At 35.6% G+C, this 17088-nt stretch overlaps 3 protein-coding genes across 3 annotated transcripts; 2 read left to right on the forward strand and 1 right to left on the reverse strand.

Moving 5' to 3' along the window:
• Positions 1 to 62: 62 nt before the first annotated feature.
• LOC18053354 (malate dehydrogenase, mitochondrial) lies at positions 63 to 3526 on the forward strand. Its single transcript, XM_006449412.2, has 8 exons — positions 63 to 86; positions 390 to 569; positions 747 to 920; positions 1045 to 1213; positions 1738 to 1799; positions 1912 to 2036; positions 2636 to 2753; positions 3152 to 3526. Exons 1-8 carry the CDS (start codon positions 63 to 65, stop codon positions 3290 to 3292), a joined length of 993 nt encoding a protein of 330 aa, XP_006449475.2. The 3' UTR covers positions 3293 to 3526.
• A 918-nt stretch (positions 3527 to 4444) lies between these two features.
• Positions 4445 to 6901, forward strand: LOC18052800 (GDSL esterase/lipase At5g45910). The gene is made up of 5 exons (XM_006449413.2): positions 4445 to 4733; positions 4832 to 5053; positions 5135 to 5283; positions 6055 to 6328; positions 6656 to 6901. The coding sequence occupies exons 1-5, from the start codon at positions 4502 to 4504 to the stop codon at positions 6865 to 6867; spliced, it is 1089 nt and encodes a 362-aa protein (XP_006449476.1). The 5' UTR covers positions 4445 to 4501; the 3' UTR covers positions 6868 to 6901.
• Positions 6902 to 10969: 4068 nt separating this feature from the next.
• On the reverse strand, positions 10970 to 13220 carry LOC18052801 (phospholipase A1-IIgamma). The gene is made up of 2 exons (XM_006449414.2): positions 12399 to 13220; positions 10970 to 11698 (listed from the first exon to the last, which is right to left on the reverse strand). The coding sequence occupies exons 1-2, from the start codon at positions 13041 to 13043 to the stop codon at positions 11081 to 11083; spliced, it is 1263 nt and encodes a 420-aa protein (XP_006449477.1). The 5' UTR covers positions 13044 to 13220; the 3' UTR covers positions 10970 to 11080.
• Positions 13221 to 17088: the final 3868 nt, after the last annotated feature.

Below are 17088 nucleotides of genomic sequence, written 5' to 3' on the forward strand. Positions count from 1 at the left end.
ATTTAGAATAAAATCTAGTGTAGATTTACGGCGTCTTAAATTGACCTTTAAATTTGATTTTTATGGCTGAAACTGACGATACTTGCGTACGTGCATATTTGATAGCGAAGTACGGAGGCGGACTCCTCGAAAAGAGAACCACTGCTTTATTTATTTGTTTCCTTTTTTTTTTTTTTTTCTAAAAAAGAAAAGAATTAAATTAAATTAAAGGCATAACTAAAGCTAGCCTAGCTTTTATTATTCTCTCATCACGATCACAGTCTCGCAGTCGTTTCTGCTGTACACGAAAGGAAGAAATGAAGACAGCAGCATTGTTGAGATGTGGCGGAGCAGCTTTGAGAAGAAGTGGAGCTCCATCACCTTCGCATCAGGTAGGCATATCACACTAGTACTCGACGGCTTCACAGCCAGAGCGCAAGGTGGCGATCTTGGGTGCAGCTGGAGGCATCGGCCAGCCATTGGCCCTCCTCATGAAACTCAACCCTCTGGTCTCCTCTCTCTCGCTTTATGATATCGCCAACACTCCTGGGGTCGCCGCTGATGTCAGCCACATCAATTCTCCCGCCCAGGTTCGTGTCAATTTTGCTGATCCAAGTTGTCTTTAGTTTTGATAACATTTATGGTTCAAGTTGATACCGTCTTTCTATCTATAATATATGGATATCCAATATATATATTTTTTTGGTGGGAGTTTAATGCTGTAATATGCCCATTTCTTAACCACGTGGGCTTCCGTAATCTGTTAGGTTGAGGGGTATGCAGGTGAAGAACAACTTGGTAAAGCATTGGAAGGTTCCGATGTTGTTATTATTCCTGCTGGTGTTCCAAGAAAGCCGGGAATGACTCGTGATGATCTCTTCAATATCAATGCGGGTATAGTCAAATCTTTATGCACTGCCATTGCCAACTACTGTCCTCATGTGAGTTCCTCACCTTGTTTCTTTTTTGTTTTAATTGGCTTATTGGTGTTGGCTCCCGCTCCCGCTCCCTTGTTGATTGGATAGGATTGGATACATTGATGGTTTTCATTTGGGATCGTTTTAGGCACTGGTTAATATGATAAGCAATCCAGTGAACTCCACAGTGCCAATTGCTGCTGAGGTTTTCAAGAAGGCTGGAACCTATGATGAGAAGAAGCTTTTTGGTGTGACTACACTTGATGTTGTTAGAGCTAAAACATTTTACGCTGGGAAGGCTAATGTACCTGTTGCTGGTATGCTTAATTGTGTCTTAATATTACAGGTCGTTTGATTGTTCATTTGTCTGCCTGCCTGCCATTTTAGTTGACAGAAAATTTTTAAAATAGGGAAGACATTTGGTGTTCAGGAGAATTGTTTTTGATGTGATTCATGAAACCATGCGCAAAACCTGCAGAATAGATGCTATTCTCCATTTGCTGTTTTCATAAATTTAAGAAAACCAGTTACCTTGTCTTCCTGCTTTGTGATGGTACAGTCAATTGATTTAATCTGTTTTAAACATCATATGGAATGCTGACTCCAGCTTTTGTTTTGGATGCCAATTCCTATTGATCTGCCGGTATCGATGCCACAGTCACTTTCATACTTTAAGGTCATCAGGCAATGGTGCTTCCCTAGTGCTTTACTTTATCTTAACTGATGATAAACAAATGAAGTCCCTAGATTTAGACTAACATGCTTTTATTTCTTGGGGATTGTCAATAATCCTTGATCTGAGTTCTGATTTGATATTTTGCCCTGTCTCTACTTGCTGTAGAGGTTAATGTGCCAGTGATTGGAGGTCATGCCGGCATAACTATTCTTCCTCTCTTCTCTCAAGTATCTCTCTCCTCCCCCACTTTTCACCTTCCTTCTTAAATTTTATAAGATAAATTTGGCATTTTTGTTAGCTGTGATGTTAAATTCTTTTGTTTCACTGACCAATAAATAGGCCACCCCCAAATCCAACAATCTATCAGATGAAGAAATCAAGGCTCTTACTAAGAGAACTCAGGATGGAGGGACAGAGGTTGTTGAAGCTAAGGCTGGAAAGGGATCTGCAACACTATCAATGGCGTAAGTCTGGATACTTGTCTGTTCTGTTTCTGTAAAATTACTAGATTTCTATTTTGATAATTTAAGTTGCTGTTATGTCTTGCCTCTTTGGTGACTTTTCTAGAGGTAAAAAGGGCAAAACAAATAGGTTCGAGTCTTAAACAAAGGTTTTGTTTGATAGAAATTTTCAATAGAAAACCAAATTTGCGGTAAAATTTGTGGCACACTAGCATTTGCGTTCAACCATTATTGTTGGCCCAGCTGCTTGTTTGGAATTATTTGAGCAGAAAATGTAAAGTTCTGTCCCAGCTCCATGTTTATGGTCATAATCTAATGATGGATGGTCTAAAAATATTACCCATTTAATTATAAATTGTTAGTACTGCTGCATGGCTTTTTCAGCAGAATGAACGGAGGAACTTCAATGAGGTTTAACAAAGACTTGCATGATATCCCCATCCCCACCCCCACCCCTACTATTAGGCATGGAAATAATATGCGGAGTTTTTTATTTGTCCCACTTTTGAGGTATTCAAACACACTCACGTTCATCTCCAGTGAGTCTGGACTGGTTTGTTTGTGCCTCTGACAGTAGGTTTGTCTTTTCTTGTATGTTGCAGCTATGCCGGAGCGGTTTTTGCAGATGCCTGCCTAAAGGGACTTAATGGAGTTCAAGATATTGTTGAATGCACATTTGTGCAATCAAGTGTCACTGAGTTACCTTTCTTTGCTTCCAAGGTGATTGAATTTGAGTTGTTGAATTTTTTCTTGCTTGGTGGTTTATTTTATTTTTTGAATCAAATTGACAAGCATGGTTTGGGTCTTCGGTTTATTGTGACCATTGGTGCATGTGATGGCTGTGGTCAATTGATTGATCATGTCTCTGTGTGCGCGCAATGGTATTACTCTGGGTTACCTAGACACCTGAGCTTCTATTTAAAACTTTTTTATCTGTCAGTATAAAATGAATTTGGAATATTGATGAGAAGTACAACTGTGTCATGAATGTTATATCCTTCAGAAAATGATATTAGTGGCCATTATTAATTGGAAAGAGTCAGTCCTGAGTTAAGCTATTGAATTCTGTTGCAGATGGCAGTATTTTCTCATTTTTGTGTTTCTCTTGTATGCTGCAGGTTAGGCTGGGAAAGAATGGTGTAGAGGAAGTCCTTGGGCTGGGTCCACTTTCTGACTATGAAAAGCAAAGTCTTGAAAGTCTCAAACCGGAGCTCAAGGCATCCATTGAGAAGGGAATTCAGTTCGCGAACCGAAGTTAGTTGGGAAAATTATGATAATTTTAGGGGCAATACTTCTTTGTGCTGCACAGCTTCTCAGTTCTGATCTTCCATAAGAGAGCATCATATGCTTTTATATAATCCTTGCTGCTGGAGTTGCAAAACCAGCTTGAATGTGTTGCCAATTGAACTTTGGACTGAGGGATCCCGTTAATAATATTCTCAGGCTTCTTGTTTGTAACCTTCTAGTAGTATGTTAAATGCATTCATTCAAATTTGATGTATCTTGTTCAATCAAAATGGGTTGAACTTCTTACAATAATTTAAATTGTGTCGATATGAAACTAAATTGTGTCGATACGAAACTTTAAATTTGCGTGAGTGTTTAAATTCATACATAGCCGATATCCTTTTGTTTAATCCCCAAAATTGGGCATATTAAAGAGATTGTGATTAGTTGGCGCAGTCGCGAGGTTACCCAATTTTTTTTAGCAAGCTCAGTGATATTTCTAGGTAAGTAGGACCGAGTGCAAACGCCACAACTTGATTAGGGGCCCAATAAATATATACAAATTAATGCCTTATTTATTGTTATTTTTTCTATCTAACTAATTACAGTTGAACATTTCAGCTACCAAAATTAATTAGTTAACTCTGTAGATTGAATCACAAGAAATGAGAATGAAAACGAAAAGCAAACTGGCATTTTGAGTTGGCTGAACCAGTATGGCCGTATGGGTACTTGCTTACTCACGGGAAAGAAAGCAATCGACAATCATTATAATTGCCTGTTCATCGACAGCTACGCTTGTGTCAATCTTGTGTTGTCGCAAGCCTTTTCGACATATAAAAGCGACTGCAACTACTAATAAAACTGAGTCAATAATTTAATGCACAATTACGTATAGTAATGTAATGATGCGTGTGTGCGTTACATGTATATTATTTGATTACTAAGTATGGTTAAACAATAATTTAATCATCACCCGCTAATTGCTACGTGTGCTGAGGTCATTACTTAATAATAACATAGAAATTTTCAAATACCTGTAGTTTGGATCTAGCATTTTACCGGCAAACCCTACGCCAGCATGCACAAATTTTAATGGGACGCAAATTCTGGTCGATTTTGGAGTACACAATTAAAGCTCAACAGTGCACTGTCTATATATACGGACAGGCCACAAACTAAAACGGGTCCATAAGTTATCAACTACTCTCGAAATTATCTCTATATTTATCATATTAGCCATGAAATTTTTTCATCTCGTCTTTGCTTTGTGTTTGTTGAGGTCAGTTTCAACAAGTCCTTTAAAGTATCATGCAATATTCAACTTTGGTGATTCTTTGAGTGACACCGGCAATTTTCTTGTTTCCGGTGCCCTCGCATTTCCAGTTATCGGAAAACTCCCTTATGGCGAAACCTTCTTTCGACACGCAACCGGTCGGTGCTCGGATGGACGACTTGTCATTGATTTTATGGGTACACTTACCTATCCCTCATCATCTCGTTTATAAACTAACTTATACATATGATGTTAAAATAAGTGTGCACTTAACTACATCATGATATTACTGTAGCTGAGGCATTTCGGTTGCCATACTTGCCACCATATCTAGCATTAAAAGAAGGTCAAAATTTTAAACATGGGGTGAATTTTGCTGTTGCTGGTGCTACTGCACTTCGATCAGCGATTTTCTATAAGCAAAAAATTGGATCTCGTTTGTGGACGAATGATTCATTGAGCGTTCAGATCGATTGGTTTAAGAAGCTCAAGTCCTCAATTTGCTCTACTAGAAAAGGTGACAATTACTAAAACCTACACTTCACTTTAATTTCTTTTTTTTTTTAATTTTTATAACTTCTTTGTTATATTGTCACAGATTGTGAGACCTACTTCAAAAAATCGCTATTTTTCGTGGGAGAGATTGGTGGAAATGACTATAATTATCGTGCGTTTGTTGGTGGAAGCATTAATCAACTTCGAGCATCCGTGCCTCTCGTTGTTAAAGCCATTACTAATGCCACCCGTGTATGTTACGATAATCTTCAATCTCTTTTGGAACCTTTTCTAAACACACAAGAGATTTCGAAATAAAAAAAAGGTCATTTTTGTCATACTATAAGCCACTGAATTAAAGGATCTAAGAGCATAGACCAACTATGTTGGTTTTCCTTGTCCACCAACGTTTTAACTTTACTAATCATCCAATCTATTAGAGATAATTTTGAGAATAAAATTCACAACGTTCATTGAATGTCTTTGAAGTAAGATAAATCAACTTGCTATGCGAGTAACAACATTTAAATCCTCATATTAATTACGTTTAGAATACTGATATAGTTTATGTATTTACAGTGAATGAATTCCTATGAAGTATGAATAAATGAAATACCCCTTTTGGATCTACTTATGATGTGAGATTTCTAATTTTAAATATCATTGTCATTTTCACATGTTTATTATGAATGATCAACATTTAACTAGAGTTTATATTTTTATCTGTTAACAATCACCTATGAATTTTATTATGAAGAATGGCTTTGATTATATGAGAATCTTAAGTACTTTCATATATACCTGCTCAAAATTACATATAATGGTAATTTTGATTATTCCGATCAGAGTTGGGTTAAGGGCTTATATGATATAATTATTTTTTTTCTTTTTTAATTAAAAAAAAGCGCCTGATTACTCGAGCTTGCGCAGTTTCATGTAGATAATTGACATGGTTAATTGATTACTCTAATATTAGTTTGGTTAATTCTTAATTATCATTTTGGTCTCAATATTATGTGGTAGTTGTTGATAGAGGAAGGTGCGGTGGAGCTGGTGGTGCCGGGGAATTTCCCAATCGGGTGCTCGGCTGTGTACTTGACCTTATTCCAGAGCCTCAACGAAATGGACTACGATCAAAATGGGTGCTTGAAGGCACCAAATGCTTTTGCTAGATATCACAACACTATGCTCAAGGCCCAGTTACACAAATTGAGACAAAAATACCCACATGCTAATATAATTTACGCCGACTACTATGGTGCTGCCATGCGTTTCTATCATGCACCTGGACATTACGGTCAGTTAATTGCCACTCTCAATTCAACAAGTTTAATAAAGAGATTGTTTTTTACGCATGCTGAGGCCTGAATTGATTTGTTATCTGTGCAACTTCTAAAACTTAATTACGGTTCTATCTTGATTTTGATGTAAAGAAACAATTTTACAACAAAGTCCACCATTTATTTGGTCCATTAATGCTTGGAGTAACGAGGACCACTTGAAATGTAGGTGATATAAACAACTGTAAACAATTAAGCGTGAAGAAAGAGTAAATGATGAGTTGACATACATTTTGGATCATAATATATAATTAGGGCTTGGGTACTAACTATTCTTGATGCAGGATTCTCCAACGGGGCAGTGAAAGCTTGTTGCGGAGGGGGCGGACCATACAATTTCAATAATTCAGCGAGGTGTGGTCACACTGGATCGAGAGCCTGTGAGAATCCATCTACTCATGCAAATTGGGATGGAATCCACTTAACAGAGGCTGCTTATCGCCATGTTGCCAATGGTTTAATTCATGGCCCTTTTGCTACTCCATCTCTCCTCTGAGACCTTGACATATTAATTCAATTGGTTTGATTCCTGTCCTGGTGTTGAAAACAGTGACACGACAGTTAAATAAGGGAGATTACTCAACGCCTGCCATTGGTCAACCTTTTGAACCAAAGGCTTCTCAATGTTTTACCTACCAGTTACATCACGATGTTAAATTAATGTTAATAGTGAAAAAAATGAAAAAAAAAAATTATTTGGGTTCTATAAAGAGTGTGTCACACACACACACACACCTGATCAGAAAGAGATTTTAGAGTGTCTTTGTTGTGCTATAGTTATTTAATATACGTATAACTTGTGTATATGAATTAAATATAACCACTAATTACATGATGATTTTTCAAAATAAATATATACATATCACACATATATTAAGTCGGTTTAGTACAATAGAGATACTTTATAATTTCTCTAAAAAATACACTCATAATTAACATCCTTGACATTATATTTATTTATTTTAATTTTACTTTTATTGATTACTAATTTCATCAATTATTAAATAATACCAAACATTTCAATAAATGTTCCAATATTTTTATTCAAGTTCAGAAAAATTTTTATGTAACAGTAAAAGGCCATCAATACAATTAAATAATGGCCTAGCAATGAAGATCATCATATTTATTTTTTCTTAATAGTTTTATAAAAATTTGCATTAAGAATTCAGATCTAATGTTATTTTTTATATAATCTTCTACTATGGATAATTGGGTATATTTAAAACAACATACATATTAAATTTTAAATATAAATAAAATTTTTTATCCAGTAACGACTAATCACACCAATAGTAAAAGCTTAGCTCATGGAAAAGTCTTTGCATTTAGCGGTGTCCATTATTAATTTGCACACACTGGTAGTGCATTTATGAGGTTCCAGAGTCAAGATAATCAGATCCTTCACATTGGACTTGAAAAAAGACATTTCAACTCCGCCTTGGTCGAAAATAAAGCAGCATGTTAGAAAAATGACGAACCAAAAATCTATAGTTGGGTGATTTCGGCCCACTAATAATTGAGTCGTTGGGAATGGATTAACACCAAATTAGAGTACACAAGTTGTTCAGTCAAAATCATGCAAAATAATCAAAAGTCATAAATCAAGGAAATTGATTGTAATAGTGCCTGCCACAGTGAAATTTAAGAATCCCAAATGGGACCGAAGGCTGGAATTCCTGCACTCTTGCACAGTTGCACGCAGTGACGACGACTCTGCCACGTTGTTGTGGATTGTTTGTGACAATTACGCTATCTTGATACGCATTGGGCCGACCAAGCAAAGCTGTGTCGGGAACGATCACCTTATCTTTAGGATGCCCCCATACCATTTGCTTTATTTCTTTACCGAATTTCTGTTCAATCTCTTTGGCTACCCAAACCAAGCAAGCGCTAAGCTGCTAGCTCTACACGGCTGCAATAGGAATGACAGAAACACGCATATCCCAGAACCTGTTGCTACCAAAAGTACTCTATCGTGCTTGTCAGTGAGATAAGGCAGAGCAGCAAAGTGCACCTGTCGAACCCACCCAGAGAAGAGAAAGCATTGCACTAGCAACTCCTGCGATCTCTGAGCAAAAGTGTTAATATCTCTGTCGTCCTTAAAAGTAAGCACCAGGGCGTGTATAAGTCAGGCAACTGAGGAAACTTCACAACTGCTATGTATACCACGAAGGTTTTCAAGAAGGGATTGATTGAAAGAGTCACCCAAGACCTGCCCAACTTTGATCTGCCAGCTTGAACGCCTGAATCATGCCAAGAAGGTGAAAAAAAGACTATAGGAACAAGTTCAAGTCTACCGGTCTGTTAGGAATCCCCAGCTGCATACATCACTGCACTTACACTTGACACCTAGCGTTATGATTAACGGCTCGTGTCATTGTCTTGAATCCTCACGAAAAGGTTTTGAATTGATTCTTGGAATAGTAAGTATAGATAGAAAAAATATTTCTGCATATCTTTTCAATGATCAATTTTAGAAATGATGGGGGAAAAGCTTCATCGTCGAGAGAAAACAGCTTGGATCACCCGCTAAGGCTCTAAAATGACCCATTAGTGATAAAGGAGGTAGAAATACAAATACAGGCAGGAGGTTTGCCTAGAAGTAGCTCGAAGCTCCAAATCGAGTAGCATGAGCAACTTATTGAAAAGATATACAGAAATATTTTTCTATTTAATTACCTTACTATTCCAAGAATCAATACAAAACCTTTTCATGAGAATTCAAGAGAAGGCCACGTCGAGACAAACTCTTTATCATTCAGATAGTTGTCAAGTGGAATAAGTGCAGTGACGTATGCTGCTAAGGCATCCTAACAGACTGGTAAACTTGAACCTATCATTGACAGAAAACAGTCCAGATTACCAATTAAATCCCCTAAATGACTGCTTAGTAATAAAAGAGGTAGGGGTGCAGAGGCAGTAAGGAGGTTTGCTTAGAAGTAGCTCAAGGCTAGCTCTAGACTGAGTAACATGAGTAACTTTTGATTTATTATGAGTCTAAACGATAGATTCAATAATTCAATGAGTTCTTGCCAATAACTACGCCCGCCACCCATCAAAAAGAATTTGCGGATATTAAAAAAACAATTCTCGATTAATCTGTAAATCCTATTTACATATAAGATGGACTGATTTCCTTGCGTTTTTCTCCTCGTTAGGTCCTCTTTCATTCTCTCTAGAATGGCATCATCAGCATCTTCAACAGCATCGTAATTTTCAGGATCAAGATCGCAGAAGTGGCTACTGCTGATTCGGATAATAGATTTTGTTATACAAGATGGAAACACTTTGGAACAGTTGCTTTCATTCCCAGAAGGCCGGAATCTATTGCTGCTGCCGAAGGACAGTGACTTAGTGATCACAAATGGATATGTATGTGGTTTGATCTCAGAATGACACACTTCTGCAGCTTGAAAACCTCATTGGCATTTGCATGTTGTCTCTCTCACACTAACGAATCAAGTTTCAGTTGAAGCAACACTAAATAACTGATGCGGTACTCGTACCTTTTATGTGCCCGCGGCCAAGCCAAAGGTGGCTTTTTGTAGCTGAATAATATTATGTTTGTAATGAGAAGAGCGCTGAATTTTTTTTCCGACCTGTCGTAATAATGTGCTATTTGTCACTATTAGCTAGAAGGGCTAGCATGTCAATTCTTGTCTAAAATATATTTCGAGTGATGTGGCATATATCATGTATCATTTATTTAATTAGTGATGTAATTTAGCACATTAGTAATAAAAATAACACCAACCAATACTTACTAAATATTAAAAAAAAATTGGTGACATTTTACTGATATACAATTTATGTATCCCAATTATAAATATAGAGTATTATTGAAATTTCTTTGAACTATAAATAAATTAATGTAAATTTGTTATATATGTTTAGAACAATTTTAGACATCCCAAATTATATGTCAAAATTTCATCTTACATAAACCAGCATGTGAGGTCCATGCTAGAGCATAGATCAGTTGTTCAGAGAAAATTCATTTTCCGGACGGTTAAAAATGAAGCGAAAAGTTATAAATCAACCCAAAAAAAAAAAAAATTGAAGCAATGAAATAAAAGTTCGAGTAAAATAGGAGAGTTTGGAATTATTAGTTGAATACAGAGTACTGAACATTTAAAATAAGATAATGTAACTCGATCCCAAATGTTTCGATTTTTTGACTTTGAGAAATAATCACCGGGTTTTTTTTTTTGGGTAATTTTGATGAGTTTGATAGTCAGGATCTCGCCCCAAAAATGTTCACCAAGACAAGACTTTGTTTTGGGTATTGTGACGTGACAATTGCGGCCGTCGCAAAAAACATGCATTTTCCCTTGCAAGTAGAATTATTTGTTTTTTAAAAGGTATAAGGTTGTCAAATTTTAAATTAATATTTTAGCCTTCATTATTTGAATTCAGGCTGCTTATAGTTTTTTATGTCATCAGCATAATATTGAAAGTTCTTTAAAAAGATCACTTCAGCATTAAAGAGATTAGATGAGGTATCAACATTCCTAAACTTAAGATACATTTAAAGCACAAAAGACCTGTTTTTATTTTTAATAAGCAGACGAACAATATAAAATTAAATTGTCTGCTTTCATGAAAAAATTTCCAAATGAATGGTGATGCACACAAGATGTGGAGAAAAAAAAAGAAAACGCAAGCAAGTGATACTAGGAGAGTGTGTAACTTATAAAATCCATGAATTAAGGATCAATGTCATCATCCTTCTCATGATCCATCAACTTCCAGGAACCGTCAGCCTGCTGGACCATGCCCTTGTTCTTTAGAATTCGCCAGGATACCGGCACAAGATACTGGTCCTTCAAATTATCCATTGTTTTGTTTACGAGCGAAATATCACGATTAACCTCCAATTGAAATCCTCCTTTCCTCCCTTGGGTTCCCGCCACTCCATGCAAATAAACCTCCAAATTATGCCACCCTGAAAAATTTGCAGTACCGTTCTTCAAGTACTTAGATTTTGTTGTGTCAATTGTCAATTCTTTCCCAACATCTTCATAGCCTATGAGTGGATACTTGGGGACGACGTCTAATTCATTACGAATTCTCAAGACTCGAAGATCTTGATATCCGGACAACACCTTCTTGAACGTTGAGTCGCCGACGCGGGGGCTGGCCAATATTATGGCTGTGACGGGACAGGCTTTGTTCGGCTGCCCTCCGGGTTTGTTGAATCCATTGGCAGCTATGTCGACTGCATTCAGCGTCGCTAACGCTGCTCCTAAGCTGTGCCCCGTCACTGTTATGCTAATTTCCTCGTTCTTGTATTGGTCCACCAGTCTCCTAATCTCACGGATGACCTAAATAATCAAATATTATGGTTTTTAATCAACATAATTCTAAATGACTAGAAGTTCTAATCATTGTGGTTGGTGTAGCAGTGGTGTTCTGTTTGTTTCCTTGTCATTTTTCTTTCAATAATTTTACTTAAAAGATAAATAAATAAATAAAGTACTTATTGTGGTTGGTGTCCAAATGTGTAACCCATGTGCTCCAAGAAAAATTGTTAAGGAGAAAGTCCGTGAGAAAACTCTATTGCTTGTTGAAAAATAACTAGTTGTTAAGGTGCATCATCAAATCAAAACCAATGAGAGCTCAATTCCATCTGATTTTAACCCATTAAATAGAATTTTCAACCCAATTTGATTACAAACCATGTCGGTTTAATTATATTGAAAATAACTGGATAATTATGTTTATTTTTTACAAAATAACTGAAAGCGTCCACCCAAGGAACTAGCAGAATTTTTGTTATAATGATCAAAGCTAACAAAAACAGATAAGCCGATTCGCATTAACTATACATTTTAGCTGCAAATCCTAACAGGATATTGATCAGCGATATCTAAGCTAGAACGATAATTAGTCTCCTTGTTGTTGGTGTGTTTTGAGTCAGTTCAGTCAAGTTTAATTTTAATTATTCTCTCACATTATTCTAAATTGTTAAAATTAATATTTTCTCCATAAATGTTTTTATTAAAGAAAAAAAAAGGAAAATACCTGGTCTCTTGCACTGGTCTTATTGAAAGGTGAGCGTTGATCATCAGAAGTGTAGATTGAGTACCAACCTTGATGCACCTTGGGATCATCAGTTCTATCACCACCAAATATTTTTTCAGCAGAAACAAAATTGAACTCCAAATCATTAACCCACTCTAGGGTCTGCAACGATCCTCTCCAGGCTATCACAATGTCCCTTCTTCCTAACACAGCCTTTCCTTCATCAGTGGCCACCGCGACGTAACCCATCCAATTTGATTCCTTGCTCCAAGCCTCCCTGGATAATGGCACTATGATAAACGCTTCAGGAACATGAATTTGAGACGTTGCATAAAAGAATTTCGTCACGTTGTATTTGTAAGGATTGCCCTTGTCCAATCCCACTTTGGAGAAGAAATCTTTCTTGGCGTATATGCTATCTCCCGCATATTTGGATGCCTTCTCCGTGTTGAAGGTGTCGTATGCAGCCTGTGCCATTTCCCCGTAGTGAATCATGTACCGCCGAAGATCGATATCGAGAGGATCCAGGAGGCCTTCCCAGTTGTTCTGGCCGCTTAGACTCCTCCATTTCTTGGCTATGCTATTCGCCATTTCCATTTTCTTCTTATTCTTTCCAAAGCAACTGAAGAAAAACTTTTTGTCCATGCTTTAGATTTTTCCTAAAACCAAAGCTCGGGTTGACTTAACCTTATTTCTTTGATCAATTAAATTTATTTATGGAACATGAGGTTGGACTTTGAGAACAAATTTCATTGCCTCAAGTAAATGGCTCGCATAAAAAACGAAAAAGATCATTTTCAGCCGACCGCTACAGCACTTTCAGAACATTCAGAAATTGACATGTGTGAGTATATATATATATATATATATATATGCGTCCCAACTCTCAAGTATGTATTTTGTTTGATTGACGTGTGTAATGCAACCGATATTAGCCAATGTTCTCTAATTTTTTTTCTTTTTTCTTGTAACTGTGGTTCTTTATTTATCTTTTTTTTTTTTTTAATTATTTCTAAATGGAGCTCTGTTATTCACGCCTGGAATTAATCTTCAATAGTTTTTTTTTTTAATAAAAGATTGCTTGCCAACCTCTCTTTTCATACATACAGAGCTGGCCGATTTCTTATACGGCTCATTTCTTACTCCTTGTCGTGAGTAAAAATAAACACGGGATTGATTATCTTCACAAACATTATAATTTTATTAACATATTTTTTACATTACAAAAACTGCAAGCAACCAGGACGTTTGCTGGATTTTCCAAATTTACTGGAAAGCTTATTTTAACTTCTTGCGGATTGGAGATAAACGGTATGACCGATATCATATTGGTTTATAATGTTCTTTAAATCTATGTATGCTTGACTTTGACGGGACTTGGCCACTTTTTGCAAAAGCAAACGTCAAGTTATTTCCCAAAATTAGTAGGTGGGTGGAAATTTTCTGTTACAAACATGGATTTCTATCACTCCTAGAAATTAAAATTTTGGTTCAAACGAAGAGGTCCCATGATTTTATTTATTTATTATTATTATTTTTTTTTAAAGACGTTGCCTGCAAGTTTTCTTTTGGGTTTTCCTCAAACACCTTAAAATTGGAATAATCTTTGCTTTGAAGTCATCCAAACATTTATATGTGCAAGTTCGAATATACATGCTTTGAAGTTGAAGGCGGCAAGTTTTGTGACTAATAAATCAGATACTTTGCTGAGGCTTTAATTCTCGATATCAGAAAGTCGTTTATGGCTTTTTTTTCCAATTTTTTTTATTTTTTATTTGTTTCCAAAGCTTTTACTAATATGTAATATCTATGTCATTACCAATTTTCAAATAATGCATTTTGTCTGTGCATCACAGCTTATAGTATACGTGCGTAAGGGCCTGTTTATCGAACTGCCATAATTTTTAAATTACCAAGTCTATAATAATCGGGGAAAAAAGTTACAGTTATTATTGAGTTTTTGGCAGTATTTGTAACATTTTTAGTAAAGTTATTTTTAAAAAAACAGTTGGGCCAACTTTCAAAACACAACTTAACCAAATGGGGTTAAGGCCTGTAATAACACAACAAAACCAATACGAATAATGATATTTGAACATATCAATTTATCTCTTTAGCCTCCACTTTTTCAATAACAATATTTATTTTTTGAGTTATCATTACCATCAAAATTTTACATAAATGCTAAAACTTTCACTCTCATTTTTGAAGTCTAATTAGTGGCAAGTCCTTTCATTGTGTATGTTTGATTGGAAAAAAAAATTTGAAAGGAGAGGGGAGGAAGAGAAAGGAGATAGGAGAAGAGAAAATAAGGCTAAAAGAGAATCAATCTTAATTTTATTGTTTGGTTCGATATGAAATCATCTTTTTTTTTATTTCACTTTAATGAAATCATCTTCATTTGTTTTTAAAATTTTTTTTCCCTTTCTTCTTTTACTCTCCTCTTCTTTCCTTTCATTTCTTCACATCAAACATGCCAATTTATGAAAACCATCGGCTAGCAGACATATTCTGAGTATCGTTTGCTCTTCTAATGCATAAAAAAATAAAAATAAAAATAAAATAAACAGGGCGACAAATTACTTTCACACATAATTTTCATTTTAAAATTACTTTCGCACATAATTTTCATGTAACTCTTAAAATCTTTTGTTTACAGAGACTCGAAAAGCAATCGTTGGCCTCAAAGCAGCCCACTCGAGTTGTAACTCTAATCCAAACATAAGGCTATCCCGCTGCGTGGGGCTCTCTCTTTATGCCTGATTCAAATCTTAATTAGTAATAATTAATTGCATGGGTGGGGTAAAGTTATTTCCAGCGTTTATTCGTAGAGGCGGTTCAAATAAAAAGGATCACGGGACAATTGGAATTATTCAGGGCCCCCGCAGATTCATTTCTCTGTCTACCTACCACATGAATGAACACAAAATTTGGTAAGATGATAGTGTCAATTTTACGTTAGTCTTTTAACTCTCTATCTTCTCAAATAATGAGTTTGTATGATTCCACAATTAATAATGTTACTGCGGGTTACAGGGTTAATCTTTGAAGAACGCCAACAGAGTGCTCGTATTACAGTGTCCTCGATAAATGATTATAACATTAGCAATCATAAACACAATTTTCAACCCAATTACAAGCTTTTCCTTTTTTAATTGACCCAATTATGTGGTTTGTATGAGACAGTGTTCCCTTCTTTTGCAATTATCAAGGATTAATGAAGGTTGAGTTAGGCACACGACTCACGAAAAGAGAACAGATACTTAAGGACAAAGGCAAAACCTATGTCCTAAGACTAAGAGATACCCTAGAACTTCTGTTTAGGTCTATTATATGTCTGTCCAGAGATGCATTGCTGGACTCGAAGGACCAATGTCTTTACTGACCAACACCTCGCACAGAGATGCAGAACCCTAGGCTTGTCATTTGCCCTAGGTTTCCCAGGGTCCATTATTCATTGGCTTTAGCTGTAGGCACATCAGTGTCGATGTGCGAGACAAACATGCTAGATTCGAGAAACAATAATTTTGCCACTTTTTTCACTGTCTCGGAGCAATTACTCAGGCTCCGCGGGCATGCAATTGTCTTCTTTTACGTGTCCATAATGGGAATTTTAAGTTGTAGGGTAACTTTTGAATACCTCCCCGTGGTTTAGTCTTACTACACTTAGAGAGAAACTATCGATATATGAACATATCACCCCCAAAAACGTGTATGGCTGTTAGGCAACCGCACCGTGTTAACGGACGGTGAACTCTTCACTGGACATTCCGAACACCCTTATCATCACTACAGACACTCTTTATTTTTGGCGCCAAATGCCAGAGTAGTGAAAAGGGTATTACACTTCTATGATAAATTATTTAGACAATATACAATCATATAAATAAGACATAAATTACTTGTATGGTGAAAATATCAGTATATCATTTAAAAAGTATTTTCATAGTGCACAATCGCATAATGAAACAAACATTTTAAATTTTAAAGTAAAAAATAATTACAATATAAAATGGGTCCAGTTAGCTTGCAACCGTGATTTGATACCTTATTTTTTTATCTTTTTGTAATCTAACTATTGGATTCAACCCAAGAGTTGCAAAAGCTATTCTAATGGCAAGGATATAATTACTTGGTTATTAACGCTGCAGCCCCTCTTGTTTCATAAAAAAAAATGACTAAATTTCAAGATTCTGACACATAAGTCCATCAAAATATTTTATGATCTTTATATGGGTCCATGTAATTTAATAAATGAATATATTTAGATATACAAAAATATGGATGGATTATTTTAACTAGCTAAAATACTCCCCACATCCATTTATTTAAAATATCAATTACAAAAAATCCCATTTTTAATATAATTTTTTAAAAATAAAATACCCATTTAATGTTTTACCATTTAAGATAGTGTTACTTATAAGGATAAATAATTATTTTAATTAAATAAATGAAACTTAACTTTTATTTATTTCTATAAATTTGCTCAACATCAAATAACCTTATAATTGTTAACATAAGATATAAATTTAGTCTAAAAAATTTATTCAAAGGGTTCCCTTGGGGTAAAAAATTAATTATCATATGATAATTTGGTTGGCACAAACTCTATTATTCTTAATTTACTTATTCGTGCCAAACACTATATTGGAATTAAATTTTAGTAAAATAAACATATGTCACCATT

The sequence above is a fragment of the Citrus clementina genome, unplaced genomic scaffold (assembly GCF_000493195.1).
Source record: "Citrus clementina cultivar Clemenules unplaced genomic scaffold, Citrus_clementina_v1.0 scaffold_2, whole genome shotgun sequence".
Taxonomy (NCBI): Eukaryota; Viridiplantae; Streptophyta; class Magnoliopsida; order Sapindales; family Rutaceae; genus Citrus; species Citrus x clementina.